The 23,126-nt window shown below is 71.5% G+C and overlaps 3 protein-coding genes across 4 annotated transcripts; 2 read left to right on the top strand and 1 right to left on the bottom strand.

Moving 5' to 3' along the window:
• Window positions 1-59: 59 nt before the first annotated feature.
• Window positions 60-7,647, bottom strand: ATG9B (autophagy related 9B). Of its 2 annotated transcripts, none has more exons than XM_069778486.1 (15): window positions 7,279-7,647; window positions 4,690-4,804; window positions 4,268-4,313; window positions 4,055-4,117; window positions 3,773-3,943; window positions 3,544-3,685; window positions 2,707-3,455; window positions 2,466-2,619; window positions 2,210-2,389; window positions 1,880-2,125; window positions 1,594-1,805; window positions 1,318-1,420; window positions 800-890; window positions 530-651; window positions 60-451 (listed from the first exon to the last, which is right to left on the bottom strand). In XM_069778486.1, exons 2-14 carry the CDS (start codon window positions 4,787-4,789, stop codon window positions 545-547), a joined length of 2,364 nt encoding a protein of 787 aa, XP_069634587.1. In that variant the 5' UTR covers window positions 4,790-4,804; window positions 7,279-7,647; the 3' UTR covers window positions 60-451; window positions 530-544. The 2 variants fall into 2 exon arrangements, with proteins under 2 accessions (XP_069634587.1, XP_069634588.1); XM_069778487.1 differs by lacking the exon at window positions 7,279-7,647 and adding an exon at window positions 6,032-7,213.
• ABCB8 (ATP binding cassette subfamily B member 8) lies at window positions 7,647-12,313 on the top strand. Its single transcript, XM_069778493.1, has 16 exons — window positions 7,647-7,972; window positions 8,463-8,749; window positions 8,846-9,001; window positions 9,083-9,177; window positions 9,258-9,363; window positions 9,448-9,609; window positions 9,731-9,816; window positions 9,895-9,992; window positions 10,100-10,205; window positions 10,309-10,342; window positions 10,422-10,558; window positions 10,644-10,738; window positions 11,073-11,206; window positions 11,313-11,460; window positions 11,809-12,059; window positions 12,151-12,313. The coding sequence occupies exons 2-16, from the start codon at window positions 8,471-8,473 to the stop codon at window positions 12,229-12,231; spliced, it is 1,968 nt and encodes a 655-aa protein (XP_069634594.1). The 5' UTR covers window positions 7,647-7,972; window positions 8,463-8,470; the 3' UTR covers window positions 12,232-12,313.
• Window positions 12,314-13,218: 905 nt separating this feature from the next.
• Window positions 13,219-23,023, top strand: ASIC3 (acid sensing ion channel subunit 3). Its single transcript, XM_069778532.1, has 11 exons — window positions 13,219-14,037; window positions 18,515-18,665; window positions 18,740-18,867; window positions 19,731-19,881; window positions 19,966-20,022; window positions 20,450-20,603; window positions 21,147-21,238; window positions 21,312-21,391; window positions 21,486-21,557; window positions 21,835-21,887; window positions 22,600-23,023. Exons 1-11 carry the CDS (start codon window positions 13,483-13,485, stop codon window positions 22,676-22,678), a joined length of 1,572 nt encoding a protein of 523 aa, XP_069634633.1. The 5' UTR covers window positions 13,219-13,482; the 3' UTR covers window positions 22,679-23,023.
• Window positions 23,024-23,126: the final 103 nt, after the last annotated feature.

Raw genomic sequence — 23,126 nt, forward strand, 5'->3', positions numbered from 1 at the left:
GACGGCACGGCCCCCCAGCCCCCCGACGGCTCCAGGCCACAGTCACCGCTGGGCACAGCCCGTCTGTAAACCTTTATTTCCCATGGCGGCTTGGTGCAGCTGGTGCCCGTGGCAGGGCACCGTGGGGGGCAGAGGCCCGGGCAGAAGGCAGGAGCGGGGACAGCACCAACCCCAGGATGGGGCAGCCCGGGCACCCTGTGCCGCCCCCCAAATATAGCACCTTGCAGGGCTGGCTGCCCCCGGCAGCACCCCCGGCCCCGCACCGCAGCAGGGCCGCCGGCAAGGCCACACACCCGAGCAGGGTGCCCATGCGGGCAAGGCTAGCTGGGCCATCCCGCACCGCAGGGCAGCACAGCAGGCAGCGGCAAGTCCCCCTGCTGCGCCCGGTCCCAGCCAGCACCTCCTGGCAGCTTTCCCGGCAGCACCGGGAGCATTCGGCACGCCCAGGACCCTGTGGAGGAAAACAGGTCCATCAGCGGCAACCCTGGCAGCAGGGATGGCTGCCTGGCTGTGCCGTACCCTCACCCACCGAAGCCGAGGCCGGCTAGCCCGTCATCTGCTCTTCCTCTTCCTCCTCTTCCTCCTCTTCCTCGGCCCAGCCGCCCAGCGGCATCTCCCGGTGCTGAGCCTGCGAGGCCCTGGCAGCCGAGCCTGGGGTGCAGCGGGGCTCAGAGCCGACCCTGCCTGGGGTCCTGGCCCTCAGGACCTCCCCGGCTGCCCCATCTCTTGGGACAGCCCTGCAGGGGATGGGGCCCAGCACGTGTCCCTGGTCCTCCAGGACCCCCGGTGCGGTGCTCACCTGCAGTTACGGAGGGAGGCTTCGGTGCCCCAGCGGCCACCCACACGGTCTGGGGCCCAGGGCCCTGCTGCTGCTGCTGCTGCTGGTGGAGCTGGAAGGGCGGGAGAGGTGGTCAGAGCCCCCCATCATGGCAAGCTGCCTCCCCCTGGGGCAGCAGGGAGGGGGGCTCCCAGCGCAGGACACCACCCCTGCCCCCAAAGGGGTGGCAGAAGGGCGGACATGGCTGCAGCGACGCTGGCCACAGTGCCTCGCCCCCCCAACACCTGGTCTGGCAGCAGCCATGGGGTCCCCGGCCAAAACCTGGGGGGGTGGGGTCACACAGCAGAGCAGGGAGCGCAGGGGCCAGCCCGGCACGGGACTGGGGACCAGTGCCAAGGCCAGGCAAGACCCATGGCAGGTGGTGGGCAGGAGACACGGGCAGAGCACCCGGATGGGCGCAGCTGGGCACGGCCAGGGACCCGTATCCCAGGGGTGCCGCGGGCAGGGGAGCTGGGGGACGCGTGGCCAGGGGGACACACCTCGTGCAGGTAGATGGCGTGGAGGCTCATCTCGGCCGAGGCCACCTCGGAGAGCAGCGCCGAACGGCTCAAGCTGCGCAGCCGCGACTCACTCAGGAGCAGGCTGCGGGCAGAGCTGGTGAGCACCATGGTGGCACGTGGGGCCCTGCCACGACACCCCCTCCCCACCACGACACCCCCTCCCCACACCGCCTCCATTGCCCCCCCAGCCTCCCAGCACCGGTCCAGGGGGGTGCAGAGCCCCCGGGCCACCCCCAGACCCCCCATCGCAAGGACCTCTCCTCGGTGAGCGGGCGGTCGCTGTGGCAGCCGGGGCTTTCGGCAGAGGTGCCGCGTGTCCGCCCGGGCAGCGGTGACGCCAGGGAGGCCAGGACGCTGGCGGCGGCGCTGGCGGTGCTGCAGGGCTGGGCGAAGCGCCGGTCCCAGGACACCAGCCCGCTGGCCGAGAGGATGGGCCGGGCCAGGACGCTGGCCAGCAAGCCATCCGGCTGCGGAGACACAGGTCAGGGTAGCCCCGGCCAGAGACCCCCGTGCCCCCCTCCCCACCGCCCATCCCGCTCACCGCCACCGCTGAGTCGTCGGAGAGGAGGGAAGCGCCCAGCGGCCCCTCGGCCAGGATGCGCTGGGCGGGCGGCGCGGCAGCCGCATCCTGCTGCACCTTCTCCTTCAGCTGGCTGAGGAAGAGCTCGCTCGGTGGCGGCGGCTGCCAGCGTGGGTTGGTGATGGCGAAGTGCATCAGCGACAGTTCCGTCTTCCCATTCTCCGCTTGCTGGTACACGGAGGCCTCCGTCTGCCCAGCCGACAGCCACTGCGGGGCAGGGGGGTAAGCGGGGCTGCCACCTCTGGGACCCCCCCACTCCTGAGAGCCCCCCAGCCCCAGGACTCCCCCCACCTGGGGATTGCCGTGGTTGCGGACATCGAGCTGGGCGAAGGAGCAGATGTCACCCACCCCCACCACCTCCACCGTGAAGTTGCGGAAGAAGTCGACAATGTCCAGGGCACGGCCGGGCAGGGCAAAGATGAGGATGAGGGGGGTGAGGATGGGGCTCAGCAGCTCCTCCAGGATGAAGACCTGTGGCCGACGGGAGTGTCAGGGGGTGTCTGGAGGGAGTCCCACCACCCACCCAGCCGGCTCTGCCTGTGCTCACCGCCTTGTACTGGAAGAGCTGCGCCATCTCGCTGCGTGTCTCCGAGCGGCTGGCGTTGCCCTGCCAGTGGTCGGGCATGTAGTGGACGTGGGCCAAGACGCGCTGCAGCAGCTGCTCTGGGCACCACACCGTGTGCTCGTCGGGGATGAAGGACCTGCGGGCAGAGGGCAGGCGTTCTACCTCCCGTTCGGCCACCCTGTCGCCCACCATGCCCGCTGCCGGCCCGGCCCAGCACACCCACCTGGCCAGAGTGACCACCAGCCCCAGCAGTGTGATAGCGGTGAGGATGTGCTGCACCGTCAGCACATCCTCGTCGTAGACAGTCAGGACGATGAGCACAGCCAGGATGGAGCCGGCGAAGAAGCCGATGTTCTTGGCCAGCACGGTGAGCAGCGGGCTGGTGAAGGAGTTCATGTACTTGGTGGCCGGTTTGTAGCCGCGGCTCAGCCGTGCCTGCAGCTCGTGGTTGAGCTCGTTGAAGTGGCGCAGGTAGTGGCGGCCGTAGAGGGACCAGCGGCGGGCACCCAGGCTGCCTGGCTCCCGCTTGATCACCTCGGCGTAGCTGAAGAAGGCGTAGAGGAGCTGCCAGACCAGCACGCAGGGGCAGAGCAGCAGGTTGGCCAGCCCCAGCAGCACCATGGCACGTGCCAGGCGCCGGGCCAGCTCCCGCCGGGCGCCCACCCGTTTGCACTGCGGCCGCAGGCTCCACTTGTTCTGGAAGAGGGATCCGGGCCCCCAGAAGAGGAGCAGCTCCAGGTTGTACTTGAGGCCCTGGGTGAGGAAGACGACGGGGCCGAGCAGCGGCAGGTGGAAGCGGACGGGCAGCAGCGACTTGTTGACCATGGCCACCGTGTAGTTCTTGAAGCGCAGGATGCGGTGGTAGATGTCGAGCTCCGTCAGCTCCTTCTTGTGCACGCACATCTGCTGCCGGCGCTGCAGCGAGATCAGCCGCGCCTGCACCTCCTGCCAGCTGTAGTTGCACAGTCCCTCCTGCACCAACAACACACCGATCAACACCGGCACGGCACCGCACTGCCGGCCCCTGCCCAGCCAGCCCGCTCCCCGTGGCCCCGCTCACCGAGGGGATGTTGAGGGCTTTGATGTAGAAGGTGCGGATCTCCCAGTAGCTCAGCAGGCTGCAGAGCACCTTCACCAGCCGGTACAGCCAGAAGACAGCCGCCATCACCAGCAGGAAGATGATCCAGCCGCTGGCCCGGATCCTGGCAGCGGACTCGTGTCAGGCGGGGACCCAGCGGCGCTGGGGCACCTGTGCGGCCGTGCCAGTGGCTCCCGGTCCCGCTCCTCACCTCTGGGCGCACTGCGGGGCGGGCAGGACGGCGTCGGGCAGCGTCACCTTGCTGCGGTCGGGGGCTGCTCCCCCAGCGTGGCTGTGGTTGAGCGGCCGGTTGGCGAAGAGGACGTCATACTCCACGCAGCACAGCAGGAAGGTGGTGAAGGTGACAACGAACAGGAACTGCCTGGGGGTGGTGGAGGATCAGCACGGCCTCTCGTCCCACAACCGCCCGGCATGGCATGGCGTGGCGTGGCGTGGCACAGTGGGTGGGGGCGGGTGTCCCGCCGGCACTTACACCAGCTCAAAGATATCGGAGAGCATCATGCAGGCGAAGCCATTCTTCTGGTGGAAGTGGTAGATGTTGGGGCCGTGTTAAGGAGCGTGTGCCTGCGGTGCCAGACCCCCCCGGCCCCCCCTCGGCACCGGGGTTCCCCCCACCCCCCCCCCCCGCCGCAGTGCCGGCCACGGGCAGGGCTGGGTAGCGGCCAGGCAGGGGCCCTGCAAGGATATCTTGGTGAAGAAATTATCCAGGTTCTTGATGTGGTGCCAGGAGTCTGTCGAGGAGAGAAAAACAGAGGGGGCTGAACCGGGGCTATGGCACGCCACACCCCAGCCCCCCCATGCCCCCTCATCCGTGGGGCACCCCTGCCTGGGACCCACGATCCCCCCCACCTGTGACCAGCTGGAGGGCCATGGGGCGGCTCGTGCCCCCATCCCACAGGCAGCAGGGCTGGGCCTGCCCCCCCTGCCTGCCCCCCCTGGGCAGGCTGCCCTGCCGCCCCTCCAGTCGAGCCCCCCCAGCCTGCGCCCCATGGGGGGGCCAGGACCCCCCAGACCACCCGCTGTGACCCCCCACCCCCCAGGGCAGCACCTGCTCCCCTTCAGGAGCCCGGATCCCCCCGCCCCCGGCAGAGCCTGGACCCCCGCTACCTTGCAGCCCCTCGGTGACATGCACCAGCAGCTCCTCCTCGCCGGGGGGTGAGTCCTCCTCGAAGTCCTCCAGGCGCCGGTACTCCCCCTGAGCCGCCATCGCCCACCACGCCGCCTACCAGGGACCCCCATCGGCACCCGGCGCCGCGACCCAGGGACCCCCAGCTGGCACAGACCCTGGCAGCGGGGATGCCTGGGGGGACGGAGCCCCCCACCCAGCCCCATGGGCCGTGGGGCAGCCAGAGCCCAGTTGCGGAGCACAGAGATGCTGTGCCGAGCCAGGGCGAGCCAAGCTGAGCTGTCTGCCCCGCGGCCGGGAGCCGGAAATGCCGGCAAGGTCACGCAGCACCGCCCGCGTGCCCCGAATTCGGGTGGCCTGAGCTGGCCTCTCGCACCGCAGCCACGGCCACGGCCCCGGGCACAGCCACAACACGCAGGCCCGCCGGATGGATCACCGCCAGTGCCCGGCCATGTCCTCCCCACCATGGGGGCCATGTCCTCCCTCCCTAGGGAAAGACTGCTGCCCGGCCCCCCGAGACCCCCGCTTCACCCCACGTCTGCCCCTTGGGCCATGCTGTGCTGGGCCCCCACAGTCCAAGTGGAGTGGACCCCCATCCCCATGGAGCCCTCTCCCCACAGACCCCCACCTCACAGAGCCCACCCTGGGGCCAGAGCCATGGCAGAGCCGGGCAGCAGCCGGGGTGTGGGACTGAGCTCAGGGCCAGCTCTTGAGCCCCGGTGGCCTTGTAATTCCCTGGGGACCCCCAACCATGAGGAAGGACAGGACCCCAACCCCTTTGGGCAGGGCAGTACCCCTGGGCCCTGGGGCAGGAGGGACCCCAAACCCTTGGGACAGGAGCCCCAGCCCCTTGGGGCAACACAGGACCCCAGTTCCGCTGGAGGACTTTGGGACCCCCAACCCCCTGGAGCAGGATGGGATGCCCACCCCCCCGGGGAAGGGCAGCACCCCCGGCCCCTGGGGCAGGATGGGACCCTCAGCCCCTTGAGGAAGAACATGGCCCCCCTCCCCTGGGGCCAGGATGGGACCCCTGAACTCTCAGGACAGGACCCCCCTCCCCTCGTGGCAGGACAGGACCCTCAGCCCCTTGGGGAAGGACAGGACCCCCAGCACCCAGGGCAAGACAGGACTCCCACTGCCCTGGGGAAAAACAGGACCCCCCTCTCCTCAGGGCAGGACAGGACCCCCACCCCCTGGGGAAGGACAAGAGCCCCCACCCCTCGGCACAGGATGGGACCCCTGAACTCTCAGGACAGGATGGGACCCCCACCCCCTGGGGCAGGATGGGACCCCTGTGTCCGGCCCCCGTTGCCCTCCCCTTACCGCTGCCGGCCGATGCTCCTGCAGCCCCGCACGTCACCAGTGTCCCCTCCTGTGGCCGGTGCCAGTGCCCGGCCAGGCCGGCGGCCGCAGGTGGGTGATGCTGTCCAGCCCCACCCTGCCACGGCACTGCCGGGGCCTGACTCACGGCACCGGGGCCGGTGCGGCGAGGCCGCAGGCACGAGGGAGCCCCGGGGCAGTGATTCAGCAGGAGGGATGCGGCCGTGGCCGGCAGAGACCCAGGCACTGCTGGACACACCGTCCCTGTACTGACCCCCGGCCTTGTGCAACTCCCCGTTGGGGACAGAGCTACCGTGTCCCCCAGGATCGGGTGTCCCAGCTGGTGACGCCGGCATGGCCCTTCCCCCACGTGCCCCGCACCGGGCGGCCAAAAATACCCACAGGGCTGGGGCGCCCGAAAATAGCCCGGGTGGTGTAAACAGCTGGGGGGGCCAAGGGCCGGCGAGGGGACCCCAGTGCCTGGGCAGGGCAGCCCAGGACCCCCCCTCGTCACGCTGCTCCCCTGCACGCCCTGGCACGGCCCCGGGGGACACGGGCACCCGTGGGGACAGACGGGCCCCACAGGGACACGCACCCCTGGCAAGGACCCCGGTGACCCCTGCTAGGACACGCACGCCCCAGTGTCCCCGCGGTGCCACTTGTGTCACACAGGGACCCCCATGTCCCCGCAGGGATACACGCACCTCGGTGGGGACGCAGGCACCCACATAGGAACACAGGCAGTATGACAGCCCCACGGTGACACACACCCCGAGGTGACACGTACCCCAATAGCACCGCGGTGACACACACGCCGCAGGGACGCTGCCACCCCGTGGGGACACTCCCGTGGGGACAGCCCCGCACACAGACAGCGGCACCTCGATGGCCCCACGGAGTCACCCGGACCTCATGGGCCCACTCGCACCCCGTGGGGACGTGGGCACCCCGATGACCCCGTGGGGACACATCTGCCACGTGCGGGCACCGGCAGCCGGTGTCCCGGTGTCCCCCCAGCCGGGCCAGGTGCGGGTGTGGGGGGGTCCCGGGTGCAGCAACCCCGCAGCGGCCAGGCCTGGGGACCCCGGGGAGGAGCGGGGTGACCCCGCACCGGGGGGCTCCGGGGCATCGCGACTGCCCGGGGCCGCGCTGAGGCGGCCGCTCCCGTGTCCCCGTCCCCCGGTGACCCCCGTCCCCGGTGCTCAGCGCCCCGGCCCCCGCTGCCCCCCCGTGCCCCCGCCCCGGCTCACCTCTTGGCTCGGCGCTGGCGCGGTCCCCGCGGGGCCGGTGTCCCCAGTGCCGGGCGCTCACCTGGTCCCGCACCCGCCCCGGGACCGGGGCCGGGACCGCGTCCCGCCGCCGGGCATGGCCGCAGCGGCACCGGCACCGCGGGGGGGGGGGGGGGGGTGGTGTTCCCCGCAGTAGGGAGCGGGGTCCGAGCGCGGGTAAGGCGGGACCGGTGCGGGGTCCCGGAGCGGGGGGTGCGGGTCCCGGGAGGGGGGACACACCGTGCAGGGCCCGGGCTCCCGGAGCGGGGCCTGGGGAGGAGCGAGGCCCCCGGCGGGCCTGGGGTACCGGAGGAGGCTCCGAGGAGGACGGGGGTGCGGGGCCCGGGGGGGGAGGGGTGTCGGGGGGAGGGTTCGAGGCCCCGGGAGGCTGGTGCGGGTCGGGGCCGGCGCAGGGCCCGGGCCGCGGTGCTGGGGCTCCGCCCTCCGCCGCCGGTGCCGCCCGCCCCGGTGCCGCCCCGCTCCCGCCCCCTCCGGCCCCGGTGCCGCCCCGGTGCCGCCCCCGCCGGCCCCGGTCCCGCCCCGGTGCCGCCCCGCGGGGTGGCCGGGCTCGGCGGGCCGCCATGCCGCTGCTGCTGCTGCTGCGGGCGCTCGGCGCTCGGGCCGGGCTCCGCTCGGTCCCTGCCGCGCTGCGGCCGCCCCCCGCCCCGGGGCGAAGGTACCGGGGAGCCGGGGGCTTTGGTGGGGGGGGGAGGCGACCGGGGAGCCCGGACTCCTGGGTCCCTTGGGTGGGGGGGGATCCCGAAATCTTGGGTCCTTTGGGGAGCTGGGGGTGCGGTGGGGGGAGACCGGACTCCGGGGTCCCCGGGGACAGGAGTGCGGGGGGGTTGGGGCTCCCGGGGGGGCGCGGGGGTACGCGGGCACCTCGGGGCAGCGGGGCTGGGGGCGGTGGGATCGCAAACGCAGGTATGGGGGGACGGGGGAAGAGCGGAGGGGTCTGGGTGCTGGCGCTCAGCTTGCAGGGAGTCCCGTAGTGGGGACCCCAGGAGTGCCTTGAGGGGGGGCGAGAGCGACTCTTGCCCCGGGACGGCCCAGGGTGGCACGGGGAGGCTGGCCGTGCCGAGGGGGGGGACAGCCCTCACCGCGTCCCACCATGTCCCAGGGACTGGCCCCCCTTTCAGGTGCCCCGTGTTCACCCCTCTGCCCAGTTTCAGGTATGGAGGGGGGCGCCTGGGGCTCGCCAGCCCCCCTCGCCCCCCCCCCCCGCCCCGTGCCACCGGCCCTGCGCTGCCTGCTCCTGGCCGGCCCGGCCACGGGCTGCGTGGTGTTTGGCTTGCTGGGCACGGCCGCGCGCTGCCAGGAGGCCACCGTCCCCGTCCTCGCCGTCCCTGTCACGCTGGAGCCCGCGCAGCCCCAGCCAGAGCCCTCCTTCGACTGGCCGGCGTTCTGGACCTTCCTGCGCCCCCAGCTCCTGGCCCTCTCGGCAGCCGTGGTGGTGAGCAGGGGTGGGTGGGCAGACATGGTCCCCCTCGTGCCCGCGGTCCCTGTGCTCCGGCGTGACGACCCGGCATGACGACCGCTGTCCCTGCAGCTGGCGCTGGGTGCAGCCCTGCTCAATGTCCGCATCCCCGTGCTGCTGGGGCAGCTGGTGAACGTGGTGGCTCGCTGTGCCCGTGGCCACATCACCGGCTACTTGCAGGAGGCCCGGTGCCCGGCCCTGAGCCTGCTCACTGTCTACTGCCTGCAGGTGGGTGCTGGCACCCCGAGCCAGGTGGGGGGGTCCTGGGGGACTGCCCCTGCTCCCTTCCCGAGCCCCTCTCCTCTGCAGGGGCTGCTGACCTTCGGGTACATCGCGCTGCTGGCACGGGTCGGGGAGCAGGTGGCGGGCAGCATGCGCAAGGCACTCTTCATCTCCCTGCTACGGTAAAATGCCCCAGGGGACAGCGTGCGCGGGGGTACCCCCAGCCCACCACCCCAGCCCACCACCACTCCCGCCCTGGCAGGCAGGACGTGGCGTTCTTTGACGCCAACCGGACGGGGCAGCTGGTGAACCGGCTGACAGCCGACATCCAGGAGTTCAAGTCCTCCTTCAAGTTGGCCATCTCCCAGGTGAGGCCCGCAGCCGGCAGTACCGGCCCCCCACCCCGGCCCTGCCCCAGCCCCCAGAACCCACCCCTGCCTGCCCCCACCCAGGGCCTGCGCAGCGGCACCCAGATGGCGGGCTGCTTCGTCTCGCTCTACCTGCTCTCGCCCAAGCTGACTGGCCTCCTGCTCGTGGCGCTGCCCACGCTGGTGGGTGCCGGGACCCTCATCGGCGCTGCTCTCCGCAGCCTCTCCCGCCAGGCGCAGGAGCAGGTAACCCTGCACTTGACACCCCCCCCAGCCCTACCAGCCCCCCAAGGGACCCCGCCATCCCCGCGGGGCCGGAGCAGGGGGTGTCCCGCACCAGCCCCCCTCTCCATCCCTCTCCCTGCAGGTGGCCAAGGCCACTGGGGTGGCAGACGAGGTGCTGGGAAATGTCCGGACGGTGCGCGCCTTCGCCATGGAGGACCAGCAGGCAGGGTAAGGGGGCAGCGGGGGCTTTTCCCTGGTGGGGGTGGCAGGGGGCTGGGGAGGCGTCAGCCCCGTCCCTGCCCGCAGGCTGTACTGCGCCGAGGTGGACCGCGCCGGCTGGCTGAACGAGCGGCTGGGGATGGGCATCGCCGCCTTCCAGGGGCTCTCCAACCTGGCACTCAATGGTGAGTGGGTCCCGTGGGGCAGGACCTGGCGGTGCCATGAGGCAGGACCCGGTGGTGCTGTGGGGCAGGACCCCCTCCGGGTCCTACCTCTACCCTGCACCCCACAGGTATCGTCCTGGGAACCATCTTTGTGGGAGGCTCCCTGATGGCCGGGGATGAGCTTTCGCCGGGCGACCTCATGTCCTTCCTGGTGGCCTCGCAGACCATGCAAAGGTAAGGGCAGGGTCCGGCATGGTGCCTCCCTCAGCTCCCCCGGCATGCCACAGCCTGCCCGGGGCGCAGCCCCGATTTCGGCCTTTCCCCTTGTGCACCGCAGGTCCATGGCCAACATCTCCATCCTGTTTGGGCAGGTAGGTGGGGCGGGGGCTCCCGCTGGCCCCCCAGGGCTGGGGGCAGGGGCCGGGGTTGCTCCCGCCGCCATCCCCACAGGTGGTGCGAGGTCTGAGCGCCGGCGCCCGCGTCTTCGAGTTGCTGACGTTGGAGCCCAGCGTGGCGCTGCGGGGGGGGACCTCCATCCCCAGCCACTCCCTGCTCGGGCGCATCTGCTTCCACCGCGTCTCCTTCAGGTGAGCCGCCCCGGCCCCCCGAGCCACCCCATGGGCTGGGGGGCTGGCACCTTGCTCCCGCAGCCTCCCGCTCCTCTCCCCACAGCTACCCCACCCGCCCCGGCTACCCGGTCCTACGGGATTTCAGCCTCACCCTGCCCCCCTGCAAGACGGTGGCCATCGTGGGACCGTCCGGAGGAGGTACCGGCCTGGCCATGGCCCCCTGGGCCTCCTGGCCCTCCCCACACCCCCAGGGCAGGGGACCCCCTGGCCAGCACGTCCCAACCAGAGGGCCAGGAGCCAGCCTGGCCTCCCTGGGGACGCCAGCTCAGCCCTTTGCCAGTCCCCAGGCGCATCCTCCTGCACCCCAGTCCTCTGCCCAGTGAGCCCAGCGGGCGCCAGGGACTGGGAACCGGCTTCCATGCCTCCTACCTGCCCAGCAGCTCTCCATGAGGCCGGGGCTCATGGCTGGAGCCAGGGGGCATGGGGGTGGGCAGCCGGGCAGTGCCGTGGGGCTGAGGGCTCCGCTTCGCAGGCAAGTCGACGGTGGCAGCGCTGCTGGAGCGGTTCTATGAGCCCACGCAGGGCACCATCACCCTGGACGGCCACAACATCTCCTCCCTGGACCCCTCCTGGCTGCGAGGGCAGGTCATCGGCTTCATCAGCCAGGTTTGGGGCTGCCGTGGGGCGTGGGGCTGCCATGGGGTGCTTCCCCCAGGTGCCGGACAGGGAACCCGTCTGGGGCTTGGTGCTGACAGGCCGGACACTGCCCCAGGAGCCGGTGCTCTTTGGAACAACCATCATGGAGAACATCCGCTTCGGGAAGCCGGGAGCCTCCGACACGGAGGTGTACGCCGCGGCCCAGCTCGCCAACGCCGATGGCTTCATCCGCAGCTTCCCTGAGGGCTACAACACCATCGTGGGTATGTGCCGGGCTCTGTGCCACGGAGTGGGGTATGGCAGGGGTGGGAGGCAGGCAAGCAGGCACCCCCGAGCCAGCCCAGCCACCCCTCGGGACAGATGGACGAGCATGAGACCCTGGCCAATGCAGCCCAAGTCCCCTCGGGGACACTGGCTGCCAGTCACTGCCAGCATGAGGCTGTGCCGGGCTCCCCGCAGGAAGGAGGATCCTGGTGTTCCTGGGGGGTTCCCTGGCTCTGGCACAGGAGGTGGTGTGGGAACACCCCTGCACCCCTCCACTCTCATCCTCGGGGCGGGGGTCTCTCCCTGGGCTGGGGTGACACCGGCATCCCCGCGGTTGTCCCCGTCAGGCGAGCGCGGCATGGCGCTCTCGGGGGGTCAGAAGCAGCGCATTGCCATCGCCCGGGCGCTGCTGAAGGACCCCACCGTCCTGATCCTGGACGAGGCCACGAGCGCGCTGGACGCCCAGTCAGAGAAGGTGGTGCAGGAGGCTCTGGACCGCGCCGTCTCGGGCCGCACGGTGCTGCTCATCGCCCACCGCCTCAGCACCATCCAGGGTGCCGACCTCATCGTGGTGCTGGCGCAGGGCCGGGTGGCCGAGGTGAGCAGTGCCCAGTGCCAGGGGTGGGTGGGCAGGGGCGGGCAGGGGGTGGGCAGCCCCATGGGTGACACCGTCTCCGCCATCCCTGCAGGCAGGGACCCATGAGGAGCTGGTGCGACGGGGGGGTCTTTACGCCGAGCTCATCCGCCAGCAGACCAAGGACCGGTCCTGAGCGTGGGGCAGACCTGGGGGGGGCAGTGCCTGCTCCGGGGGTGCCCCCCTGCTGCTCCCCAATAAACCGGGGCTGGAAGGCGGCTGTGGAGGCTCTGCCGTGTGGTGTGGTGCGGTGCTGGGGGGGGGGGGGGCGGGCCAAGCCGGGACCGGACCGGGCAGCGGGGGGGGGCACCAGCCCCGCTCTCCCCCCACCACTCACCCCCCACTGCACCCCCAAGGGGTGACGTTTGATTTGGGGGCGGGGCTGGCGGTGCTGACCCCGCCTCTCCCTGCCTGCACATTCCCGGGGACGGGCAGCTGCCTGCAGGCCGGCTGTGCTGCCCACGGGGATGGCAGTGTCCTGCGTGGGAACGGGGTGGGGGGGTGTCCCCTGTGTCACCCCCCAGGGTAGGGGTCCCCTGGGTCGCCCCGGGAAAGGGGAGCGGGTGGCTCTGCCCCCGCCGTGCCGGGTCAGTCGTGGTGCCACTCGCTGCGTGTCCCCTGTCCCGGGGCCCACCGTGGCGGGGCTGGGGCTGGGGCTGGCACTGGCACGGCCCGAGGGGCGACCACCCCCCCGGCACTGCTGCCGACCCTGCCGAGCCACCACCCCAACCGCCCCCCGGGGTCTGTGCCCCCCGTACCCCAACCTCCCCGGGAGGGGCTCCGGGCCGCACCCGGGTCTGCAGCCGCCGGTGCGGGGGCCCAGCAGGGCCCGGGGCGGGGAGGTCCTGCAGCCACCGCCCGGGCAGTGCCCCCAGCCGGGACCCCCCCCCGCCGCGCCGGGCTGAGCGGGGGCTCCGAGCCCAGGGCCGAGCGGGAGGTGGGGGGAGGCAGGGAGAGGAGCAGGGCTGCAGTGGGGCAGCCCCCCAGCCTTGCCCGGCCCCCCGGCTCCTCGCCGATCCCCCCCCCCATGCTCGCCGGAGGGCGGCGGCGGGTGGAGCCGCCGCGGGATGGGCGGGGGCGGGGGGCGGCCGCAGACCGGCAGCGGCAGCGGCTGCGCCGCGGCGGCGGCAGCGGCAGCGGAGCCGGGACCGGGAGCGGGACCGGGAGCAGGACCGGGAGCGGGGCCGCGCTGGCCGGCGGCACCGGCCGGGCGGCACCGGCAGCGCGGGGGGGGCGGAGCGGCCGGTCCTGCCCTGCCCTCCCTTGCCCTGCCCTCGCCCTGCCTCTCCCTGCCCGCCCTGCCCGCAGCACCTTGAGCGCGGCGATGGCCCGGGGGGGGCTGCTGGGGGGCTGAGGGCGGCGGGGAGCGCGGGGCCCGGCGGCAAGGATGAGGGCGGGCTCGGAGGGCAGCGGGGAGGGCGAGGGTCTCTCCAGCCTGCGGGCCTTCGCCCACAGCTCCTCGCTGCACGGCATCAGCCACGTCTTCGCCTACGGGGCCGTGTCGCTGCGCCGCGTGCTGTGGGGCGCCTTCTTCCTGGGCTCGCTGGGCCTGCTGCTGCTGGTCTGCGCCGAGCGCGTCGCCTACTTCCTCACCTACCCCCACGTCACCAAGCTGGACGAGGTGGCCGCCCACAACCTCACCTTCCCGGCCATCACCATCTGCAACCTCAACGAGTTCCGCTTCTCCAAGATCACCCGCAACGACATGTACCACGTGGGCGAGCTGCTGGCACTGCTCAACGACCGCTACGAGATCAGCAACCCACAGCTGGCCGAGCCCCACGTCCTGGCCGCCCTGCGCGACAAGGCCAACTTCAAGAACTTCAAGGCGAAGCCCTTCAGCATGGCCGAGTTCTACAACCGCACCGGCCACGACCTGGCCGACATGCTGCTGCAGTGCTCCTTCCGCGGCGCCAACTGCACCGCCCGCAACTTCACCGTGGTGAGTGCCGGCCTCGGGGCGCGGTGCCCGGCTGGAGAAGGGGGCTGCACCGGGGCGGGGTGGCCACGTGCCCCCCCGGGAACCGTGAATGGATGCGGGTGTCCTGCCAGGGTGAGCCCCTTCTCCCGACCCGTGGCCGTCCCGCCGGCGCGTCCCACCGCCTGCAGCACGTCAGCCTCTGCCCGCCTCCCCGGGCACTGCGGCGGGCCGGCTGCCAGCCAGGGGTGCCCCCGCCCCGCACTTGCTGCAGGGGTGCCAGGCGGCTGGGAACAGCACCCAGGCTGGAGCCATGCTGAGCCGGGGGGCCCTGCGCTGGGCCGGGTGGCTCTGCCTGCGTGCAGCCGCATGGGCAGGGGATGCTGGTGGGTACAGGATGCTCACAGGTACAGCCCATAGCTCCGCTCCCTGCGACAGCCCTGGATGCCACCTGGGCACCAGCAGCAGCAGCTGTTTCTCCCGGGCTCTGTTTGCACACAGGCTCCCACGCCCACAGCTCCTCCGTGCAGCCTGCCCTGGTGCGGGTGGGGGTCCCCTGCGCCAGAGCTGTCCCCCCACAGACCGTGGGTGCCTGGCCCCGGTGCTGCCCCCAGCACCCCCTGCTGCTCCTGGGGCTGCACCCGCTCTGCTCTCAACCTGGGGGATTGCCAGTGCCCGTGTGCTCCCACCACACCTGCCATGCCCCGGTGGCATGCCAGCGGGGCCGAGCTGCGTCCCCTGGGCTGTGTGTTGACCCCTGGGTGACATGCCAGGATGCTGGCAGCTGCCAGAGCGTGGCGGGGGGGGGGAGCAGGGCTGCCACGTCCCTCTGCAGGCATGGGCTGCTGTGGGCAGTGGGGCAGTGATGGGAGGAGGTGCCCTCCCTGCCCTGTCCGTGCAGCCCCAGGTGGGCACAGGGACCCCCGACCCAGGGCTCGGGTCCCCCAGGCAAACCTTGGCCACGGGCAGCCTGTGCTGGGTCCTGCAAGACCCACCTGGGGCAGCGCCTGCCCGGGAGGGATGGGCAGGGGCGGTGGCACAGGCAGGACAGGCGCATCCTTCGTGCTGCAACAGCGCCAGGGAAGCAGCGTGCTCGGTGGAGCTGGGCAGCCTGCGCCCGCTGTGCACAGCTCTGCTCAGTCCCCATCGCCATCACCGTGGGCTTGGCTGCGCTATCACAACAGCAATTACCATCAGCTTAAGACTCTTTAGTGCGCGAAATTAATTTTCCTTGGGAGCTCAGTTGAAAACCATCCCTTTTTGGCAGCTCCGCGCTCCCCATGCCCTTTGCTGGACCAGCTCTGCCGGTGCCCCTGTGGCAGGGCCAGGCAGCAGCAGCCTCGGGGTGTTGAGGGCTGGGATGTGCCGTAGGAGGGTCGAGGGTCCCCAGAGCAGGACCCGGGGTGGCACATGCTGCATGGCAGCAGCTCGCTGCACCTTGGAAGCCGGCGCCTCTCCAAGGAGTGTGGCTGAGCCACCGGGGCCTTGGCGTGCCGCTGGTGTGGGGGGCCGGTGCCTGCCCCAGGGGTGCGCGGGAACCCGTCTTTGCTCCTGTGCTGATGATCTTGGCATGTGCACGCTGTGCTGTGCTGCTCCCGCTGCCCCCAGGGTCACAGTCACTGCTGGGAGGGTCTGGCTCTGCCCACGTGTGCTGCACAACTGGTCCTGCTGCCGCCTCGTCTCCGACGGGTGGTGAGAAACTTCTGCCTGAGCAGCCGTGGTGGTCCCCAGCACACGAAGCCCCCCCACGGGACTGCCCTGGCCTGGCTCAGCCCAGGTCAGTCCAGCCTCCAACTGCACCCGCTGCAACTTTGCCAGCTGAAAATACAGAGCTAATGCTGGGGCTTAGCCACAGATAATGATCCTCTGCCCTGGGCCTCGGTGCTGAGCCGGCAGCTCCCGGCACTGTGTCCCGTCTGGTGGCCATGGGCTCTGGGGTTGCCAGGGCTCCCATCCCGTGCCTGGGCCGGAGAGGTCGGCCGTGCGCGGCGTCTTGTCCCAGCCCCATCCCCGGGGTCCCCGAGATCCCCAGGCACATGGCAAGTGTCCAAAGCAAGGACCATCCGGGCTGGGGCTGTGCCCCCCCGGTTACTTCCCCCCCCAGGGCCGGCAGGGCTGGGGGGGCCTGATGGTGGCTCACCCCGAGCGTGGGGACCAGGAGGGCTGGCAGTGCCGGGGCCGTGTCCCTGTCCCTGTCCCCATCCCTGTCCCCCCCCAGCTGCTGCCGGGCCCAGCACATCCCTGTGCCGGGCAGCCGTTGCCATGGCAGCCGCCCCCCCTTCCTCCTTGGGCAGCGCGTTGCCATGGTGACGGCTCCCCTCTTTGGGAGCAGCCCGTTGCCACAGCAGCATCCCCCCCCCACCCCCCCGCCGCCAGTGGGGCAGGATGGGGGGGGCACCTTATAGCAGGGGGGGGGCGCCCTGACCCCATGGGGCAGTTATGGCCCCCTGGGCCACCCCCCACCCCCAGGCAATGGGTCAGTGACGGGACTTGAGGGGGCCATGGCTGCAGCCCCCTGTGCCCGGGGCAGCCCCTCCGTGGGGTGGGGGCCATGGGCCCCTGTGTGGGATGGGGCTCTGCCCTGGAGGCACAAAGCAGGGGGTAAGTCAGGGAGAATGGGAGTTGGGGGTCTGGGGGGGGGGAGGCGGCTCAGGGTTGTTCAGTTCAGGGTCACGCTGGGGGGGTCTGGGCAGGGTCTCTGCCCCTGGGTGCTGGTCCCTGGGGGCTCTGGGGGCATTGGGGGCCCTGGCTGTGGGTGCTGGTCCCTGGGGTCCCTGGCATGGGGCAGGCTCCCAGGTCCTGGTGGGGATGATGGCCTCTGCCACCGTGGCTAAGCCCAGCCCTGGTCCCCATCACCGTCCCGGCTCGTGTCCTCCCACTCACGTGTCCCCATGCAGCCCCACGTCCCCCCAGAGCCGTGCTGAAACCCAATCCCCCTGCAGAGCCCCGGCAGAGCTGCACGGGCTGGGGCGCGTCTTTGTGCCGGGGGTGCCGGCACCGTGCCGCCTGCTCTGGGCTGGCACTTTCCTGGCCTCGCTGGGCGCCTTCCTGCTGAAGGTCAGGGAGCGGGTCCGGCACCACACCGCGTACCCCCGCGTCACTGTGCTGGACGAGGCGGAGGGACGCGTCCTTGTCTTCCCTGCCATCACCCTCTGCAACGAGAACCGCGTGCGGCGCTCCCAGCTCACCCCCAACGACCTGTTCTGGCTAGGCAGGGAGCTGCTGGCGGTGGGGAGGGAGGATTTTCCCCGCTACTTGCGGGCGCTGGGGCGGCCCCCCGACCTCGCCGGCTTCTTCCCCAGCAAGAGCTACGACCTGGGCGCCTTCTACCAGCGCGCCGGGCACCCCACCCGTGAGATGCTGCTGCGCTGCCGCTCCCGCAGCCGGGACTGTGGCCCCGAGAACTTCACCGCCGTGAGTGCCAGCACCACCGCCATGGCCATGGCCACCACCATGGCTGGCTCTGCCCAGGGCAGGACCCACAGCAGCCCCAGCCCCGGCTGGCTCTGCCCTGGGCAGGGCTTGGGCAGGACCCCCAGGGCTGAGCAGGTTTTGGGGCCATGGGGTGTGCAGGCTGTGGGGCGGTCAGCTGCAGGGTTGCGCAGGCTGTGGGACAATGGTGGGGTGGGGGGGCACAGTGCCTGCCGTGTGTCCCCCAGCCCCAGGTGCTTGGCAAAGCTCCCACCACGCTGCCCCGGGGCGGCTCCTTTTGCCCACCCTGCACCCATGGGGCCGTGGGGAAGCGTGGTGGAGATGGGGAGTCACGGGGGGATGTGGGGCTGCGGCTGCAGTGCAGGCACGGGGGGACCGGGGTTGGGGGGGCGATGGCCGGAGTGTGCAGCTCTCAGTCCCAGTCCCCACAGGACAGCTGGCCGTGGGGAGGGGGGCGTGGGGCTGTGGGGGCAAGGGTGCCATGGGGGGGCAAGGGCAGGTGGTCTCTCCTCGCTGAGAAGTGGCCATGGAGGCCTGTGGAGGCTTTTTCTGTGCTGGGGGGCTGTGGGAAGAGGTGGGTCAGCCCCAGGTGGGGGGGTCTGTGGGGGCCTTCCAAGGGGCCGGGGTCCTGTAGCCCGCCTGGCTGGGACTGGGGAGGGACCATCCCTCTGCCGCAGTGAGCGCTGGGGTCTGCAGGGCAGGCCATGGGGCGGGGATCCCCCAGGGCCATTGGGACCCAGCAGAGCTGAGGACACCACGCTGGGGCAGGGACAGCAGCAGTCGCCCCATCGCCCCATCCGCAGCCCCACGCTGGCCCCAAAGGGGAAGAGATGGATGCACCAGCCCCTTCCCTGGGCACAGACTGGTGGGGTGATGGGATCCTGCATGGGGAGCACTGGGATCCTGCCCCGGGGCTGTGCTGGGTCCCCGGGCACTGCATCCCCCCGCCCCAGCCCCGCTCAGTGGGCGCAGGGCAGGTGGGCGCCCAGCTCCCGTCCCCCAGCACCCCGAATGCCACTGTCCCACGGGCAGCCCCCGTGGCGCTGAGGATCCTGCCCTGTCCCTGCAGATCTTCACCCGCCTCGGCAAGTGCTACACCTTCAACTCGGGGGGACCAGGCCGGGAGGTGCTGACCACGCTGCAGGGCGGCGCGGGGAACGGCCTGGAGCTGATGCTCAATGTCCAGCAAGAGGAATACCTGCCCGTCTGGGGGGACACGGGTGAGGGCCCCCCCCGCAGCCCTGCCCACGCCCGGCTGCTGCCCCGCACCCCCGACGCCCTCCCTGCCTTGCAGACGAGACCTCCTACGAGGCGGGGGTGAAGGTGCAGATCCACAGCCAGGAGGAGCCCCCCTTCATCGACCAGCTGGGCTTCGGCGTGGCGCCTGGCTTCCAGACCTTCGTGTCCTGCCAGCAGCAGCGGGTATCCGGCCGCTCTGCCTGGGCGGTGCAGGGAGAGGGCTGTGGGCATACAGACCCCCCCGGGGCTCGGGCAGTCCTGGCACAGCCAACAGCCGTCCCCACGGGGATATCCCGTGCTGAGCCGTGCAGCACGGCAGGTACCAAACCACCGGTGCGGCAGCTTTGCCACTGCAGCGGCCAGGATCACCGTGGCATGGTATGGGGCAGCCCCACACTGGGACCACTCGGTCCTGCCACAGGCACTGGCTCTCAGCAGCGACACCCCCCCCCCCGCCCCCCGCAGCCTCCTGCCGAACAGACCGTCAGCAGGGGCGGCAGCCAGCTCACGCAGCCAGACACCTAAATTTAGGTATCTCGAGTGGGTGTCTCCATGTGCGCCGGCACTCGTGGCGTGGGCGGCAGGGAGTGCAGCGACGGCGGGTGCGTGACCTTCGGCGCCCATGGGCACCCTGCCAAGCCCCACCGCTTCCCCACCAAGCACGCTCCTGGCACTGGCCACGGCACGGTCTCCCACTGCCCCTCTGGGTGCTGCCCATCTTGGGGAGTGCAGGGGTCCATGCTGACCCCCCACCACATCTGGCTCCCACATGCTCCCAGCTGGTGCCACATGCTGTCCCTCGCCTGGCCCCTTCCATCCCGCTGCTGCACTGGCTGCGGGCAATGCCGGCCCCGATGCCCATCCTTGTGCCCGGCAAGAAGGGAGCAGGAGTGAGAGCGGGGGTCTCCAGGGTGGTGTGACCCCCCCACACTGGCTGCACAGGACAAGCTCTGCCCAAGGGACAGGGCACCACGGTGGATTGGGAGGTGGGAGCCGCGGACTGGGGACACGGGGGATGCCGTGTTTTCCTTAGCCATGGCCGGCAGCTGGTGTACCTGCCCCCACCCTGGGGGGACTGCAAGGCCACCCCCATCGAGTCTGACTTCTTCACCAACTACAGCATCACCGCCTGCCGCCTGGATTGCGAGACCCGCTACCTGGCTGAGAACTGCAACTGCCGCATGGTGCACATGCCGGGTGAGCTGGGGACGGGGGCAGCCACTGCGGGGTTGGGGCGGTGGGGAGACCCTCCTGCCCCTGCAACTCCTGCCTCCCCCGCAGGCAACGCCAACGTCTGCACCCCGGAGCAGTACAAGGAGTGCGCCGACCCTGCGCTGGGTACGTACTGGCGGCACCCTGCCCACCCTGGCCCCCACCCCAGCCCTGCTGTCTCTGGTGTCCCCGACCCAGCCCCGGGTCTCGCCCTGGGAGCCGCGCTCCATCAACACCCTCAGCCTCGTCCCTGGGACCCCTCGCCTCCCCTGCCAGGCTCCATCACTGCAAATGTGGCACCAGCATCCCCGTGCCCTCGCTGGGGATGGGGGTCACTGCTGTCCCTGCCTGCTCAGACCCCCAGACACGCAGGTCCAGGCTCCCCTGCCAGCAGCGCTCACAGCATGCTTGTCCTGTGCCACCGGCACCCGCCACCACCCGGGCTTTGGCCAGGGCCCGGGCTCCATTCTCAGAGCAGCCTGACCCCCCCACGTGGGCAGGGGTCACGGCAACGCAGTCCTGGTGGTCCCCGTCCCACGCGTGCCCTCCCCAGACTTCCTGGTGAAGAAGGACAGCGAGTACTGTGCCTGCCGCACGCCCTGTGCCATGGTGCGCTACGGCAAAGAGCTCTCCATGGTGAAGATCCCCAGCAAGGCGTCCGCCAGGTACCTGGCCAAGAAGTTCAACAAGACGGAGCAGTACATCGCGTGAGTGCCACCACCGCGCTGACCCACGGCCCCACCAGCACACGGCACAGCACAGCGTGACGGTGTGATACGGCACAGCCACACGGCATCCTGCAGTATACCTGAACTGGCATGGCACGGCACGGCACAACAGTGTGATACAGCATGGCACGGCATAATGGTGTGATACAGCACGGCCCAGCATGACAATGTGATACAGCATGGCATGACCACACAGCATCCCCAGCATACAGGAACCGGCACGGCACGGCGTGACAATGTGATATGGCATGGCACGGCATGGCCACACAGCATGCCCCAGCATACGTGAACTGGCACAACACGGCACTGCCTCCCCTGTGCAAATCTGCCCCAGCGCAGGGAAAACCACACGGCATGGCACAGCACAGCACAACATGGCACGGCACGGCATGGCACAGTACGTCCTTGTGCCACCCCAGCACAGGGCAGACCCCTCCACCCCGTCCCACCGTCACACCCCACAGCTGGGGATGCCGCCTGATGGCTCATCCGTCCATCCCGCACCCATCTGTCCCCCCCCAGGGACAACGTGCTGGTCCTGGACATCTTCTTTGAGGCCCTGAACTACGAGATGATCGAGCAGAAGAAGGCATACGAGGTGGCGGGGCTGCTGGGTGAGCGCCCGGGGGGACTGGGGGGGGGGGGTCGGGAGGGACAGCCCCCCTCTAACGCTGCCTTCCTGCCCAGGCGACATCGGGGGGCAGATGGGACTCTTCATCGGTGCCAGCCTCCTCACCATCCTGGAGATCTTCGACTACCTGTACGAGGTGAGTGCCCGCCCAGCCCCCCGGCCCCCCACACTGCCCCACGGCCGGGGGGTGCTCAGGCCCGCGGCTGGGGGCTCTAACCCATCTCCCCCAGGTGTTCCGGGACAAACTCCTCAGCTTGTACAAGGAGAAGAGGAGGACCCCCAGGAGTGACAGCAGCACCCTGGTAACCCCCCCAGCCCGCCCGGCCCTGCCCCGCCGGGGGCTGCACACCCCCCCCCCCAGCACCCCTCCAACCCCCCTGGGCTGCGACCCGGCCGCCCCGTCCCCCCTCCCCTGGCACAGCCGGCAAGGGGGGGCCTCGCACCTCATCCCACCCATCTGCTGCTCGGCCTCATCCCGCCCCGGGACCGGCACCATCTCCCGCTCGGACCCCGCGCACTCATTCGCTCCTCTCTGTCCGCCCGTCCGTCCGTCCGTCCTGCGGCCTCGCCGCCCGCCAGGAGCATCCAGCGGTCCCGGGCAGCCCCGCTGTCCCGCTCCCGCCGGGGCCCAGGTAGAGATCCCGGCTCTACACCGGGGGGGGGGACAGTGCCCAGAGCCCCCACCGCCGCAATGCTGGCACGGGGGGGGCCGTGGGGCTGCATCCCCCCCAGGGGAGGACGGGGGTCCCCGGCCGGGGTGCAGCGAGGGGCGAGGAGGATGTGGCCACAGCCCCGCAGGGGGGCTGCGACCCCCCCCCCCTCCCCGGGCAGGGACCCCCACCCCGTTCCCTGCAAGCAGGCCCCGGGGGTCCACACCCCTCTCCCTCCATCCCAGGCTTTTCTTGGCATCATCCCTGGAGCCGGTGTGTGGGGGCCACCCCCCCACTGGCTCCGCTCCCATCCTCATGCATCGCTCCCCGGCACTGTGTCCCCCAGGTCCCCCCTGCCCAGGGCCCCCCCCATACCCCCACTGGCCAGGGGCCACCCCAGCCTCCCCCCCGCCGGAACGCTGCCGGGGCAGGAGGGAGCCCCGGTCCTGGGGGAAGCTGGCCGCTCAGGGACAGGGGGGACGGGGACAGCCTTGCTCTGCAGGGTTTGCGTGCTGGGCCCCCCTGGACGTGGGGGGGGTCCTGGGGCAGCCCAAGGGGCGTGTGGGGAACAGGGGGCAAAGCCCCCCGGCATGGGCTGGCACAGGGGAGCAAGGATGGCGGCTGCAGCACAGCCGGGGCACGGCCGCCAGGAGCCCCTGGCCGCCCCCGACCAACACCCCCCCCCTTCCCCCAGAGCACCCGTCCCACCCTGCGCTGCCACACGGACAGCCTCAGCTTCGCCCCGAACGTGCTACCTCGTCACCCGGCTCTAGGCGCTTTCGAGGAGTTTGCCTGCTGAGGGGCCAGTCCCATGCCCCCCGGCCGGGACGGGGGGGACGGGACTGGGGGGGCCGCTGGCAGCAGATCCGGGCACCCCTGCCACCCTGGGACCGGGGGACCCCACGTGGCTGCGGGGCTGGCACCGGGCCCTGAGGTGCCCCGCTCTGGCCCCCCCCCCACAACTGAGGGGGTGGCAGGGGGCTGGGGGCGGCAGGGCCCCCCCAGGTCCTGCTCCCATGTACCTGCATGTGCTGCTTGCGCCCGCACCCCTCCCCGCTGTGCTGTACATGCGATGCCCGCTTGCTGCGGCCCCCCACCCCATTAAAGACCTACCCCAAGCCCTGGCTCCTGTGCTGCTGGGGGGGACACACACACAGGCAGGGGCCATACAGCACAGGGCAGGCCTGTGCCGGGGGGCTGGGGGTGGCAAGGGGGGGCTGG

The sequence above is a fragment of the Haliaeetus albicilla genome, chromosome 2 (genome assembly GCF_947461875.1).
Source record: "Haliaeetus albicilla chromosome 2, bHalAlb1.1, whole genome shotgun sequence".
Taxonomy (NCBI): Eukaryota; Metazoa; Chordata; class Aves; order Accipitriformes; family Accipitridae; genus Haliaeetus; species Haliaeetus albicilla.

Coding starts and splice junctions, on each gene's coding strand:
- ATG9B (XM_069778486.1), bottom strand. CDS start 4,789: ATGGCGGCTCAGGGGGAGTACCGGCGCCTGGAGGACTTCGAGGAGGAC. Junction 4,314..4,689: donor TGTCACCGAGGGGCTGCAAG/GTAGCGGGGGTC, acceptor TCTCCTCGACAG/ACTCCTGGCACCACATCAAG. Junction 3,686..3,772: donor GCCCCGCAGTGCGCCCAGAG/GTGAGGAGCGGG, acceptor GTCCGCTGCCAG/GATCCGGGCCAGCGGCTGGA.
- ASIC3 (XM_069778532.1), top strand. CDS start 13,483: ATGAGGGCGGGCTCGGAGGGCAGCGGGGAGGGCGAGGGTCTCTCCAGC. Junction 18,666..18,739: donor GCCCGTCTGGGGGGACACGG/GTGAGGGCCCCC, acceptor CCTGCCTTGCAG/ACGAGACCTCCTACGAGGCG. Junction 21,888..22,599: donor CCGCTCCCGCCGGGGCCCAG/GTAGAGATCCCG, acceptor CCCTTCCCCCAG/AGCACCCGTCCCACCCTGCG.
- ABCB8 (XM_069778493.1), top strand. CDS start 8,471: ATGGAGGGGGGCGCCTGGGGCTCGCCAGCCCCCCTCGCCCCCCCCCCC. Junction 11,207..11,312: donor TCATCGGCTTCATCAGCCAG/GTTTGGGGCTGC, acceptor ACACTGCCCCAG/GAGCCGGTGCTCTTTGGAAC. Junction 11,461..11,808: donor GGGCTACAACACCATCGTGG/GTATGTGCCGGG, acceptor TGTCCCCGTCAG/GCGAGCGCGGCATGGCGCTC.